Genomic DNA, 15,450 nt, shown 5'->3' with positions numbered 1-15,450 from the left:
TTCTCAGCATGGTAATAGAACTGTCTACACCACAGGAAAGAATGAAACAATTGTACACAGAACAAAGTTTTAATTAAAAAACAAAATAAAACCAAAAACAAAAAGCAAACCAAATCTCCCCTTGCTCTCCCTGCTTAAAAAAAAAAAATTACCTTTTCAGAGAAAAAAAAACAGTAAAAGTGCTGACTTTACCTATTCAGCTTTTATAGTGCCACCAAAAGCAAGAGGTATTTCGTGAAAATAAAATTCTACACTCCTTGCAGGGAAAAAGCCTCTGATTGTAAACAAAGCTCTAAGGAGATATAATGATTTTTTTTTATTACTCTGTGGTCCATTTTTATGACTATCAATCATCTTTGCACATATGCACATATGTTTCTAATGAAAGTTTAGAATTGATAAAATTGTGCATAAACTTTAGGTAGATCGTGTGTGTGTGTGTGTGTGTGTGTGTGTGTGTGTATGTGTCTGTCTGTCTGAAGAAGTCATTGTTGAGCTGTGCCTGGCGTGGCAGGTGTAATCTAGATAGCATTGTAGATGCTGAAGCAGCAGGATTGGCATGACATCTGGGCCTGCCTGGGTTACCAAATGAGTTGAAAGTCAGCATGAGCTACACTCAGCACCACAGAAAAGCATTTGATGGTATTGTGGAATTTTTTTGGAGTATTCTAGGTATATTGTTCATCCTAAATGAGCACAGCTGGCATCCTTAACAGCAACATATAGTTATGTCACTTTTTAAAAAAGAAAATAGATGTTATTTTATTGTATGGTTCTGAGTGCTTTGCCTGCACTAACGTAGATGCACCACTAACATGCCTGATGCCCAAGGAGGTTAGAAGAAGGCACCAAATCTCCTGGAGCTGGGGGTTACAAGGTGTTGTGAGCCATCATCTGGGGACTGGAAACTGAATCCTGGTTTTCTGCATGAGCAACAAGTGCTCTTAACCACTGCTCCATTGGTGCATCACTTTTACCGGGTGCCATCTAAAAGAAACTATCTAAGAGGAGGGGAGAGGGAGGCCAACGTGCTAAACTACTGGAGGAAAGCTGGTCTCAGCTTGACAGCAAAGCTTCTCTCCCTTATACCCTCTTTAGCTGGGCATGGGCTAAATCACCTGAACGGTAGTTACTGTGTGCTCATAAGTACACATGATCACTTATGTCCTTTTAGCTACAGACCTGAGTGGGTCAATTTTTGAAAAATTACATCATTGTTTAGGATCCTGGGAACTGAAAGTTCAGTATCTGCCTTAGTGACTTCGGGTACTTGAATTATCCCTTCTGAGAATACCAGGGTCAACAGTTTTACAGAAAATTTTGCTGTTTGCAGATTAGGAGCATGCGTCATAAAAGGGTAAATCGTGTAAAGTGCTGTCTAGCCATCACTGACCACCAGGGGTATCTAGAGCATTCACTTCCCTTACACAAGAAGCCCAAGGATGTAAACTCACCACGGAGAATCAATCCCCTGGTTAAATAGGATGCATTCACTGTACTTAAAATTTGACCAAGTTCGGGACTGTGGAAGAAGGAGCTCTGGCAGAAATGAGGCACCTTGCTAGCGTTGCATATGTGTGTCTTGTTTATAACAGGGAGCAGGGCTGAGGCAGAACCAGGTGGGACAAAGATGACTATGCCAGAACCTTAAACCCTTTCATTATCCACAGCACACAGACAAGTTCCAGAGAGAGGGAGCCATGGCTGCAGTAATATTGGAGAGTATCTTTCTGAAGCGCTCCCAACAGAAAAAGAAAACATCACCTTTAAACTTTAAGAAGCGCCTGTTTCTCTTGACTGTACACAAACTTTCATACTATGAATATGACTTTGAACGTGGGGTAAGTTTCCCAAATGAGAAGTCCAAATTTCACCATAGTCTTGGATCTTCTGTGAGAAACGAGATACGTCTTCCATGGGTCATGGGTAGGAATTAAGTAGAGCTAAATATATCAAACTTGAAAAAAATATTTCCTAGCCTAGGAGTAGGTACAGTCATGCTAGGAAAAAAGTCAAATGTGTTAAGAAGCTGTTCAGAATGTCTTACCATGGAATTGTGTGGTTGGTAAGAACTCACTATATGCTTGTTGAGAATAAAATCCAAGAATTTGACTTTGCGTTTTTATTTCTGTGACAAAAAATGCATATACTCGTTTATTCTTCTATTTTATCTGCTTCCCATTTGGCACTTAAAGGTTAAATAAAATGTTGAATTTGTTTTAAACTAACAGGTTCTGTCAGGCACAGCAGCACATACTTTTAGTCCCAGCATTCAGGTTTATATATAGTGAGTTCTAGGCCAGCCAGGGCTACATAGTGAGACCTTGTGTCAAAAAGAAAAACCAGGTTCTGTTAGGCTGCAAGTACCATGTCACCACAGAGGGTGATTAGATAACAGTGTGTAAACATCTGGTTGCTGGATCACTCGTAATCTTTCTCCATTTTCTTCCTCATTCTTTCCTTCAGAGAAGAGGCAGTAAGAAAGGTTCAATAGATGTTGAGAAGATCACCTGTGTTGAAACAGTAGTTCCTGAAAAAAATCCTCCACCAGAAAGACAGATTCCGGTAAGATAAGGCCCTTGTTAAAGAGGGGGAGCTTCAGATTGTAAGGCACTTGGAACTCTCAAATACTCCAAATACAATCGTGGTGGTGCAGTACGTTGTAGAATGCAGTTGTGTTTCCTTAGAAAGATTACCCAGTGGGAAAGGGAACTTGCTGCCAAGCCTGATGACTTGAGTTCTATCCTGGAAAATTGTCCTCTCACCTCCACAGGAGAACTGTGCCTCACAGGTGGACACACACACACACACACACACACACACACACACACACAGATAGAAAGCAAGAATGCAAGAAAAAAATTTTTTTCATTCAGGCTGGGAGATGGTAAAGTGCATGCCACAGCAAGCCCAAGGGCTTGAGAATCCCCAGAATGCACCTAAAGCCAGACCTGCGAATTCAGCACTCCTATGGCAAGGTAGGAGGTGGAGACAGGAGAATTCCTGGAAGCTCAAGGTCCAACTAGTCTGACATATGAAAACATGACCATGTCTCAAATAAAGTGGGAGGTGAGAACCCAAGGCTGTCCTGTGACCTCCACAGGCATGCTCCTGCAAATACATACATGCACACATAATGATACATGCATGCATACATACATGCATACATGCAAACATACATCCATAACGAGAGAGATTTAAAAAACTGCTTTCTTTTTTGAAGATTTATTTTAAATGTGTATATTGTGTTTATATGTATGTATATATGTGGTTATGCATATGTTTCATATATATACATATATATACAAACATACTCATATGCATTATATAATTAGAATACAATACAACTATATACCTTGATTTCTTTTCTTTGGGAGGGAGTTGGTGTTTTAGATTTTTTTTTTCCTGGGTGTGTGTGGCATAAGCGTATGCAAATACATGTGCACCTGTTTAAGTGTATGTGGAAGCCAGGTACCTTTCTCTGACACTCTCTTCCTTTTCCTTTTAAGTTTTTAAAATTATATTTATCTGTTTATTTATGTATTTATGTATTTATGTAGTCATTCATTATTTATTTGAGACAGAGTTTCACCATGTAGTGCTTGCTAGCCAGGAATTCATTATGTAGACCAGGCTGAATTTAAACTCAGAGATTCACCTGCCTCTGCCCGCTGCTCAGTGCTAGGATTAAAAGCGTGTGCTAGCATGCCCAACTGCACTTTGTTTGTGTGTTGCATGTAAGTGGGTAGGTGTGAACGTGCCACAACATGACTATGGAAGCCAGAGGACAACTCATGGAAATCAGTTCTTGCCTTCCACCATGAAGTTCCTGGAGATTGAACTCAGGTCATCAAGTGCCTTGACTCTCCGAACCGTTTGGGGAACTGGAGATACAAAACATTTATAAACTGCCAAGTTGGTGTTGAGAATCAAATCCAGGTTCTCTGAAAAAGCAGCCAAACCGTTGAGCCCCACCTTTCAAGGTTTACTATTTTGTGAATGTTTGTGTACATGTATATGTACCACATGCATGCCTGGTACCTGGTGCCAGTGGAGGCCAGAGCATTGCATCAGTTCTGGTGTTGGATGGATCCGCTGGAACTGATTTGCAGGCAGTTATGAGCCTCCATGGGAACCATGGGAACCAAATCCAGGTCCTTTGCAAGATTAGCAAGTGGAGTTAAACTCACAGAGATCCACCTGTCTCTCTCCCTAGTGCTGGGATTATAGGCATATGCCACCACCACCTAACTTAGCAAGTGCTCTTAACTACTGACCCATCTTCTGCCCCAAACATTTTTTTAAGGTATTTGAGTGTTTTGCTTACATGTATATAAAAATGTAGTGTGTGCATGTCTGGTGTGAATGGGGGCCAGAAGAGGGTGTCAGATACACTGGACCTGAAGTTACAGGTGGTGTGGGACCTGAGACATAAACGTAATCCTCTGCAAGAACAGGCAGTACTCTTAACTGCTGAGCCATCTCTCCAACCCCAATAATGCTCCTTTTGTTTTTATTCCATTTCATTTTTTAGATGTTAAAAACTACATAGAATTTTTTCTCCCCATTCTTTATAACATGAAATATTTTAAATAATAGTTAATTTTGCAGAGAAAAAATATTTCATTGCTGACTTATTTTTACCTATAAGATTGAACAATAACGTGTTATTTGTGAATTACATGTTTCTCTTTTGACTCACTTTTTTGAGGTATTTACTGAGTTTCTACCACTTTTTGTTTGTTTGTTTTTGGTTTTTTCGAGACAAGGTTTCTCTGTATAGCCCTGGCTGTCCTGGAACTCACTCTGTAGACCAGGCTGGCCTCAAGCTCAGAAATCCACCTGCCTCTGCCTCCCAAGTGCTGGGATTAAAGGCATGTGCCACCACCACCGGGCAGAGTTTCTACCACTTTTAAAGACATCTTTTATGTGAGTACACTGCAGCTGTCTTCAGACACACCAGAAGAGGGCATCAGATCCCATGACAAATGGTTGCGAGTCATCATGTGGTTGCTGGGAAATGAACTCGGGACCCTTGGAAGAGTAGTCAGTGCTCTTAACCACTGAGCCATCTCTCCAGCCAAAGACATCTTGATATAAGTCCTTTGTTAATATTATTGTGTTGAAAATTATTCTTCCAGTTTTTTAATCTTTGAATTTGGTCTTGGTTTACTTTATTCTGCCCACAGTCTCTTTCCTTCCTCTTCCCTATCTGTCTCTCCTCCTCCTCCTCTTCCTCTTTCTTCGAGCAATGGTCTCAGTATGTATTTCAGGCTGGCCAGGCTGGCCTTCAGCTTATGGAAAGCAGCCTCTGCCTCCCAGATGGTAAGATTAAATGTATATGCCACCACACACAGCTCTTTCTTTCTTCTTTGTGTTTCTGTTTTGACTGTATTTTTGACAGTCTCCCTCTATAGCCCAGGTAGCTCAGGTTGTCTTAAAAGTCCCTCTGTACTCAGGCTCCCAAGCCCTGGGATTACAGCTGTGTACCATCACACCCACATCCTCATTTCTCTATGATTGTTTTTTTCTGCAGTGCTGGTAATTGAGTCCAGAACATCATGTGTATAAGGAAGCACTCTAGCATCAAGCTACAGCCCCACTCCATCACAGTTCTCCTTTCATCTTATTTGCTTAAATCCATCCAAACTTTACATTGGGGTGTGATGTGAAATAGCTAATTCCTAGCACCATTCGTTGAGAAACTACATTTTTGCTCATTATTTGAAATGTCTATGGGCCTATTGGAATAGAAAGAATCATTGAGAAATTATTTTGGCACCTGGAGAGATGGCTCAGTAGTTAAAAGCAATTGTTGCTCTAGCAGAGGCATAAGTACAGTTCCTAGCATCCACAGTGGATGGCTCACCATCACCAGAACTCCAGGTCCGGGGCAAAACATGCTGTGTTCTGGCATCTATAGATTAGACATATAAATATAATTTTTTAAAAAAAAAATAAAAGTCTGGCATTTTTGCTAGCGTTTTTTGATTCCACGGTAGAAGACTCCCAGTACAGAAAGAAACCTGGAAAAGAGCAGCACTTCTGTCTTAGTTACTTTTCTATTACTGTGTAAACACCACAGCCAAAACAATTTATAAAAGAAAATGTTTAGGGGCTGGAGAGATGGTTCTGTGGTTAAGAGGACTGTCTGCTCTTCCAGGGGTCTTCAGTTCAAGGCCCAGTAACCACATGGTGGCTTGCAACCATCTATAACGGTATCTGATGCCCTCTTCTGGTGTGTCTGAAGACAGCTACAGTATACTCATATACATAAATAAACATTGAGAAAAGAAAATGTTTAATTTGGGGCCTATGGTTTCAGAGGGGCAGAGTCTATGATGGTGGAGCAAAAGCACATCCAGAGGAACAGCTGAGAGCTCACATCCTGATCCACACCTCAGAAGCTGAGAGGCTGAAAAATGAATCTTTTGAAACCCCCAAACCTTCCCCCACTGACACACCTCCTCCAAGAAGACCACACTTCCTAATCCTTCTCCAAAAGTTTCACCAACCAGGGAGCAAATATTCAAATTCATGAGCCAATGGAGGCCATTCTCATCCAAACCACCACAGCATCCATAGGTGATCAACCCTACTGTCTTTTTTCATTACAGAGAAGGGGTGAGGAGTCTAGTGAAATGGAACAGATTTCAATCATCGAAAGGTTCCCATACCCATTCCAGGTGAGTCATTTTATCTAATTCACCCTGGAAAAGTCTCTGTAATGAAGTCATTAGGAATGAGTTGAAGGATACTAGGTCCCAGTGAGCAGAAATTGAAGTTGTCAAAGGAAGACATGTTAAGGAACCAGGCCTGTTTGGCCCACTAAACAGTATACCAGTCACTAAGATGAATTTCCAAGAGAGAAAGAGTTTACTTACAAGGCAGACAGTTGTAGAAGTAGGAGATGTACGTCTCAAATAGTCTTCTCTGCTAGGGTTGGAGGACATTTATTGAAAATGTAAGCAGTGAAACATAAGGTATGGAGATAGGTGGTTAAAGATAATCAGCTGTTGGCAAATGCAGAATCAATTGTCATGGCTCTTCACAGGACACATACTCAGAAAATGGTATGATCCAAGGGTGGAGTTTTCATCTCTATTAGACCATTTGAGAATCTGCACAGGCACAAATGAAGAGCCAATGGTTTCTCTTAATTTCTTCTCTCCACCCTAGCCCTTCTCTCTCTCTCAGCCCACTCTCTATCCCTCTTAACCCTCTCTCCTAACTTTCTCCCCCTCTGTCTTCCTTTCCTTCTTGATCCCATCCCCCTTTTAGTCCCCTCCCTCTTTGCTCTAAACACTCCCTCTCTGAATCTTTCTCTCCTTCTCGCCTTCACCCACTTAAAAAATGATGAGATCTCTCTATGAGATGGAAGGCAGGTCTCAAACTTACAACCCTCCTACCATAGCCTCCCAGCTGCTGGGATCACAGGCTTGCTAACTATTGCTACCACACCCAGTCATAACTGGTAATTCTGGTTCGTAAAAGACCTTGAAGGTCCTTGAAAGGTAACACAGGCAACAATTATAATTAATCTTATCTCAGAGGTCTTTATAGCAAAGCTGGGTTTGGCTCAGCTGTGTTATTTGCAGGATTAATGGGTTGTTTTTTTTTATGTCAAATAAAAGCAAAAGAAAAGATAGGTTAGTGTAAATGAGATAAGCCCACCTGTGTTTGTTGACTAATAATGACATAATATAGGATTCTGTCCTTCTATGGAGTCTTTGACATTTGTATGTCTTATTCTTTGAATGCCAGTATTCATGAGAATGACTCTCAGGTCCTTCCAAGATACTTCTGAGCTGCAAATGACATATATTTACTATCGGAAGCCCTTCATTTAGTACATATGCATCAGAAGCCTCCTGGGTAGCAAGACCAACAGTCAAAAAGAAAAATGTAAATAAGCAAAGGCTTATTTATTTATTTAATTTAAAAATGTATATGCAATATATGAAATTGACAAGCATGTTTGCTTTTGTGTTTTCCCCACCTACCACAATGTCTTTCCATCTACACCTAAAAAGGTTATAAATCAGCAGGAGCCCTATTCTGTTATGTCTTGTTTGTGATGACTGAATTGAGAAAGACACTCTGCTTGTTGACTGATCATCTCACTTCCTCCTGGTTCTGCATGTCTATTTAATGGTAGTCATGTGGGTTGAAAAGGCAGAAAAGGGGAGGGAAGGGTTAGTATTAGGAAGTTCAGTATGGGGAAGACTTATTAGACATTCATACACATTCTGGTCTAGTCTGAAACAAACAAAGAGTGTCTTTTTGATATGCAATATAAGCCATAGATGAGAGTACAATTTGGGCTTCCAGTTGGCTTGTTTGTATCCTGGGAGCTGTGTAGGTCACATGCAGTGAATGTAGCAGTCTCTGAAGGAGTGAAAGTCAGAAAAGGAAGTGGAAAGTCTCAGGGGAGGGGGCTTTCTGTCATGGATTTATGAGCACGGCAAGACCTACAGGCAAAAAGAAAACTGTAAAATGATTTCTTTCATGTCGCTGACTGCTAGGAAATTTGTGAAGGTAGTGTGTTTGTGACATTGTTTTTATTATCACTGTCTTTGAACATGATCCTGTTTTGGCTGCATGAGATCTTCAGAATATAATGAAGAATAGCATTATATCATTAAGAATAATTCATAATTTAAAAAACTGTATTTGACTTTAGAATTTATTGTGTGATATCTATTAACCTTGTGAGAGTTAGAGTCCAAACTTTTTTTGAGATACTATTTCACTATGTACCCAAGGCTAGCTTGGAGTTCACCATCTTCCCACCTCAACTTCCTGAGTCTTGGGATTACAGGTATGTGTCACCATGCTTGACTTTAAAACAAATTTTTTTTAATATTTTATGCATCTCTATAATACCTACCACAATGAAAATGGTGTTTGAAAAATACTGATGGATTTGATGATAGTCCCTGATATATACTTACTCAATTTGAAATAAGTTTGTAGTTCTAATTTGGGTTTGTTTTGGCAAATATTAGTGACAAAAGGCCACTAAAGGAGAGAGGAACGAATAAAAGTTTAAGTCATATAGATTAACCCTTCAATTTTCTTCCATATAAACCAAAATTTAATACTGAGATCATAAATATCCTCTGCTAAAGGAAATATTTCTACCAAGAGCTAAGGGGAACATTGTAAACTAAATAAATACAAAAATTAAAACATACAGGACTTAAGATTATTCAAAAGCTAAGAGCTTTGAAGTTTTTCATTCCTGGACATGAAGTAGTTCAGGAGTTTTTCAGCTGGTTTACCTGACCCCTGAACCACTGCTAACTGAAGACCCTGTTTGTTTGTGTTTTCTTTCTTTTATACAACAAATATATAATGCTGGACCTTAAGACTCACTCATTGCTCTGAGATCTTTCTTGTTGCTTTCTGAGCCCTAACCTTGGAATTTGGTGTGTTCGTCATTCCAGGTCGTATATGATGAAGGACCTCTCTATGTTTTCTCCCCAACTGAAGAGCTGAGAAAGCGCTGGATTCACCAGCTCAAAAATGGTGAGAACTGCTTTGAAAGTAAACTAGTTTTAGAAAAGAAAAGAAGGAAATCATAAGAAAGAGAGAAGAGGGAGAGAGAAAGAGAAATAAAGGAAAAGGAATTAATGAAAGGAAAAGTACTCAGCAAGGGGTAATGAAGGGAGGAGAAAAAGAGAGTGAAAGAGAGTGTTTTGCCTCAACACATTAATATTCCATCATAGGAATAAAAGATAACTTAATAGACTGAGAGTTCTGAGTCCCATCATCATCTCTCCAGCACAAATTTTTTTTGCTTTGAAAATGTTGCTATTGGCCAGGCAATGGTGGCACATGCCTTTAATCCCAGCACTTGGGAGACAGAGGCAGGTGGATTTCTGAGTTAGAGGCCAGCCTGGTCTACAGAGTAAGTTCCAGGACAGCCAAGGCTATACAGAGAAACCCTGTCTTGAAAAAACAAAAACAAAAACAAAATGTTGCTATTGTTGTTGTTGTTGGTGGTGGTGGTGGTGGTGGAAGTGTGGTGTTTGTATGTGCCTGTGTGGGCAATAATGGATAACTTTCAGTATTCAGTTCTCTCCTTCCATTGTAGGTTCCAAGAATGGAACTTGTGTCATTAGGTTTGCATTGAAAGTTCCTTTACCTAGGAAGCCATCTCACCAATCCTCTCTAATGCAGCTATGTAATTGTGGACACCTTCATTTTCTTATTTATATAACAACATCATGTAAATGCTGCACCATTTACAAAGGTGGTATATGACTGTATGTATGATTATACATATTTAACGTCCTGGGTATGAGATGCCTAGCTATAAAAATTAATTAAACGGGGTGTGAGAGTGATTGAAGTCAGAGTCAAAGAGCTTAGTTGCAAGCCTCTTTCTACCACTGACTTTTGCCAAGTAGGCCACGGGCTTCTTTGTGGTCCAGCTTTTTCTTCCAAATGGCCATGATGATAATTCCTGTCATACCCACCTCCAGAGTTGCCTAATAATCAAACAAATAATAACATGTGAAAGTATAAGGGTCTAGATAAGACAGGGGCAGCCATCTCCTTATTGTGGGTAATTATCTCCCAAGGAGCTACTTTGTAGTCGTTGCTTTGTGAAGACCTAAACTTGAACATTTCCTCAGTGTTTGACCAGAGTGATTAAGATAAGCTTCACTGTAAATGCCTGCAGGACAGGATGCATGCACATATTCTAGTGTGTATATATAGCTACATGTCAAGTGACTGAGAGATTAACTGGTTGAGTTGACATCAGGAAAGGCTGCCTAGAGAAACAGGAAGGAGGGCAGACTGATAAAGGCACAGTTGGGTTATTGCATGACAGCTCTTTGTCTTCACAAACATTTAGATTCCAATACTCAGTGGTTGACCTTGTTCACTCCTTGAAAACATAAATGTACAAATTATAATCACCAATTCTTTCAAAAGAAAGGAGGAAAGGAGGAAAAGGGCCATTTATTTATTTATTGAATTCTTATTGTGAGCCAGACACTGAGCTAAGTAACTTATATGTATTATTGTGTTTCATTCTCACAGTAATCTTGGACTAATAGCAACCATAGTACCTTACAGGCACGTACTCTGCTCCAGGGTCTGTGATAAGTGCTTCAAATGTGTTGGCTCATTTAATTCTCACAATAGCTTTATGATTTGCCATTCTCTTATTTCCAGGTGAAAGAACTGAGGATCAAAGAAGTAACATAGCCGCTCCTGTTCATGTAGCTAATCAATGGATACAGGCTTGAGACTCCAGTCTCAAAATGAATATTCTATTTTTTCTGAGCCAGAGAAATATTCCTAAAGACTAATATAAGAACTAGAGAGGGCATCTATATTTGTACCGCTTTGGTTCTATTGACAGTGTTTCATTCAAATGTCTTGCACACAGAAAACAATTGATTTAAAAAAAAAGACACACATATTAAATTTTCTATGAGAGTAAATACCAACGACCAACTTAGGTTCTGCAATGCTGGCTGACAGTGAGTTAGTTAGGAAACAGGAAACCATGGGCAGACTATCTGGGGAGAAGCTAGGGAGAAATGTGTGAGTTAGCAGTTCTTTCACGCTTCGAACACTCATTTCCAAACCAAGACCACTAACCAAAATAACCATAAGCTAAACATGAAGCTAAGACAGCAGAAACACTGTCACTTCAGCTATATTGTGAATGATCCCTAGGCTGTGTGCCTAGGGACAGTTTTGCATTCTCTTCTGTTTTGCTGAAGACACCGCCAATAAACGTTGTCAAACCGATTTGGACATACTGCAGAAGACAAAGTAGGAGCTTTCTATTCTAACAAATAGTATTGTTGCTGCAAGAGGTAGATGAGAGTCTTAATCATCTCAGGTTAGACCTAGGTGCTAAAAATGAAAAAAGAAAAGAGCTGTCCTGCTTGTTGTAGTGGTACACACCTTTAATCCCAGCACTCAGAAGGCAGAGGCAGGAGGTTCTTTGTGAATTCCAGGCTAGCTTGGTCTACATAGAGAGTTCCAGGCCAGCCAGACCTACATAGTGAAACCCTATCTCCAAAACAGCAACCACGAATCTTTATTAGGAACCTTCAAGTCTTATTAGAGTGATAGTATCCCTCTCTGGGGTTAAAAGGCATCAAGTGGAAATCACCAACATGCAAAGGAAAAGACTTCTGCTCCTCTGCCTCCTCCTCCTGCTCCTTCTCTTCCTCCTTTACCTCTTTCTTGTCCTTCTTTTCCTTCTTCCTTCTTCTCTGTCTCTACTTCCTTCTTGCCCTCCTCCTTTTCCTTCTTCCTTCTTCCTCTCCTCCTCTTTTCCTTCTTCCTCTCTCCTCCTCCTTTTCCCTTATTGACTTAGCTTGGTGCATATGTGTGTCATGGTCCAAGTCTGGAAGCCAGAGGGCAACTTGCTTTGTGGGATTCCTCTGCCTACCACATGGATTCTGGGGATTGAAGTCAGGTCATCAGTTTTGGGGGCAGGTGCTTTTACCCGCAGCCTTCTCACTGCCCCCTTTTCGATTTTTGTTTTATTTCATTTATTACAATATCTCACATTGTAGCCCAGGCTGGTATTGAACTGATGGCCATCCTTCTGCTTCAGCCTTACCAGTGCTAGTTCCTAAGTGTGAGTCACAACACCTGGTTTATACTAGTTTTCTCAATGACACTTTCCATAAAATGGCCATATCTCTAGGACTTAGCCATGGGCTCTTTCATTCCATTTTTTCTCAAACGCAACAGATACTTCGACCTTAAAACATAACAGATATTTCTGTCCCTTCTCCTCCTTCTTCTCTTTAGTGCTAATACATAAAACTAGAGACTTGTTCATGCTCAGTACATGATCTGTTGTTGAACTATATACCTCAGCCTCACATTTATTTCTGAATCTGTTTGGTCAAGCTCAATAAAGCCTATCCTAATTGACCTTCAAATATAACAATTATCCTGACCTCACCAAAATTAATGGCACAGGCAAAGCTTCAACAATGAATATTGGCAGTGAACCTTGCAGGTCTGAAACTGAATTTTAGACCGTCTCCAGGTAATGTGAATAGACCAGGCTTTCCAGTACTCTGAGACGAAGTACCAACCATTTTCTTCCCTGATGGGCACAGACTGCTTTTCAGAGGTCCTGAGTTCAATTTCCAGCAAGCACATAGTGGCTCACAACCATCTGTAATAGGATCTCATGCCCTCTTCTAGTGTGTCTGAAGATAGCAACAATGTACTCACATACATAAAATAAATGAATAAATCTTAAAACAAAAAACCTAAAAGACTTCTTAAGAAACAGGCATTATTATGGATTGTAAATGGACCTTTTTTTGTTGTTATTTGAGGGCTAGAGTCTTACCACTTATTCCAGGCTGGCTTGGAACTTGTTTTAGAACTCAGGTTGGCCTGAGACTCCCAAGTGCTGGGATTACAGCTGGGAATACAGAAATGGACCTATAAGTCTTTTCTTCTTCCCTTCTTCCCTCTCTCTCCTCTTTCTTCCTTTCTTTCTTTCTTTCTTTCTTTCTTTCTTTCTTTCTTTCTTTCTTTCTTTCTTTCTTTCTTTCTTTCTTTCTCTCTTTCTGACAGTCTCACTATATAGCTTTGCATGACCTGGAACTTTAGACCTAGAATTTCCCATCCAGGATAGCCTGGAACTCACAGAGATCCACCAGCTTCAGCCTTCTGAGTGCTACAATTAAAGGCATGGCACACTACATCCAGTGCAGAGAGGCGTCTGAACAAGTATACTGCAAAAGGAGACCACAGAAAGTTTTCTTTCCCCTCAGTAGCATACAAGCATAGACTAGATTGTCAGAGTGGGCAATTGTTGAGTTATCTAGCAGTGTCGACCAGTGCCCTGACCTTCCTCCAGAAGCCACAGAGGAGCTGAAAGTCTTTTTTTTTTTTTTTAAGATTTATTTATTTATTATATGTAAGAACACTGTAGCTGTCTTCAGACACTCCAGAAGAGGGCATCAGATCTCATTACAGATGGTTGTGAGCCACCATGTGGTTGCTGGGATTTGAACTCAGGACCTTCCGAAGAGCAATCGGTGCTCTTAACCAGTGAGCCATCTCTCCAGCCCAAGCTGAAGGTCTTGAAACCCTTTGGTGAAGGGTATAGGCTGGTGAGGAGTAGCAGAGGGTGATTGTGATCAAAGCAAATGGCCCAAGCAGGCGTTATTTAGAAATATTAGTGCCTGCTAATAATTAAGTTATATAGACTTTTGGCCACTTGTATTACATTGCTGCTATTTTTAAAGAATTTATATATTTTATGTATATGAGTACACTGCAGCTGTCTTCAGACACACCAGAAGAGGGCATCAGATCCCATTACAGATGGTTGTGAGCCACCATGTGGTTGCTAGGAGTTGAACTCAGGACTTCTCTCCAGCTCTACATTACTGTTTTAAAAGTGTCTATAGGTGATGTAACTGCCACCCACCCTGTGCTTGGTAATGGTGCAGAGGGATAAAAGTCTCAAAGGTCATGACGAAAAGCTGGGAATGTTGCTCAGTGGTACAGTACTTGCTTAGCATGCTCAAGGCCTCCATTTCAATCCCTAGCACCACCCCACCCCCCAAAAATCCATGTGAAAAGCGTCAAAAAGGTCTTTTTGTTTTTGTTGCTTGGTTGGCATTTTGTTTTTGAGAGAGGGTTTCATGTAACCCAGGCTGGTCTCAAACTTGCTATATAGTTAAGGATGCATGGTCTTGACCTCTACTTCCTGAGTTCTAGGATTACCAATGTATGTCACTACACGTGCTCTGTGAGGTGCCAGAGATCGAAACCTGGGCCTTTGTGCATGCTAAGCAAGGACTCTCTCAACTGAGCTACATCCTCAGCTTCAGGATTTTGTACTGCATTTTCCCCAGCCAAACCTTGAACTTTTGCTCTTCCTGCCTCAGCCAAATGCTACTGCTACTTTGGGCTACACAAGGAAAACCCAAAACCAAGCCAAGCAACCACAGTAACAATAGCAACAACAACAAAGAACTTTTAAGTTACTTTCTACACTGGGATATTTTGTTTTTATCTTAGCGGTGATGTGGGTGTGTTTGGAGCAACCTGGCTCTGGTTCCCCGTGCTCATGTTTGCCAGTTGTTTCCACTGAGTTTACTTCTCTCGGTTATCAGACACCATAGTCCCTAGATGCCTTTCAAAGTATTTGTTTGATTATGGAGGCCAGTGTGGGCATTCTTATGCTGAGGCCATCTGTGAGTTCAGAAGAGAACTTTGATTCTCATTTTCCATTTTATTTCTAAGCCAGGCTCTCTCCCTTTGGCTACTGTGTTACACATTCAAACTTCTGGTGGATTCTCCTATCTCTACCTCCAGGCTTGATTCTCTTCTATTTAACGTCTATTTAGGTAGGAGTGCTAGAGTTACAGATTACACCACCACATTTAGCTTTTTAATTACTTTCTTTCTTCCTTCCTTCCTTCCTTCCTT

The 15,450-nt window shown here is 40.5% G+C and overlaps 1 protein-coding gene across 4 annotated transcripts in view; it reads left to right on the top strand.

Annotated features, from left to right (window-relative positions):
- Positions 1–15,450, top strand: part of Btk (Bruton tyrosine kinase) — a 46,384-nt gene that overhangs the window by 11,469 nt on the left and 19,465 nt on the right. For all 4 annotated transcript variants that reach the window (XM_031367922.1, XM_031367930.1, XM_031367939.1 and 1 more), the window contains 4 exons: positions 1,671–1,841; positions 2,467–2,565; positions 6,618–6,686; positions 9,450–9,531. In XM_031367922.1, the coding sequence (XP_031223782.1) occupies positions 1,701–1,841; positions 2,467–2,565; positions 6,618–6,686; positions 9,450–9,531 (391 nt within the window). In that variant the 5' untranslated portion in view covers positions 1,671–1,700. The remainder of the gene's footprint in view (positions 1–1,670; positions 1,842–2,466; positions 2,566–6,617; positions 6,687–9,449; positions 9,532–15,450) is intronic.

Source organism: Mastomys coucha, chromosome X, assembly GCF_008632895.1.
Source record: "Mastomys coucha isolate ucsf_1 chromosome X, UCSF_Mcou_1, whole genome shotgun sequence".
Lineage (NCBI taxonomy): Eukaryota > Metazoa > Chordata > Mammalia > Rodentia > Muridae > Mastomys > Mastomys coucha.
This window is presented reverse-complemented; position numbering and strand designations above follow the sequence as displayed.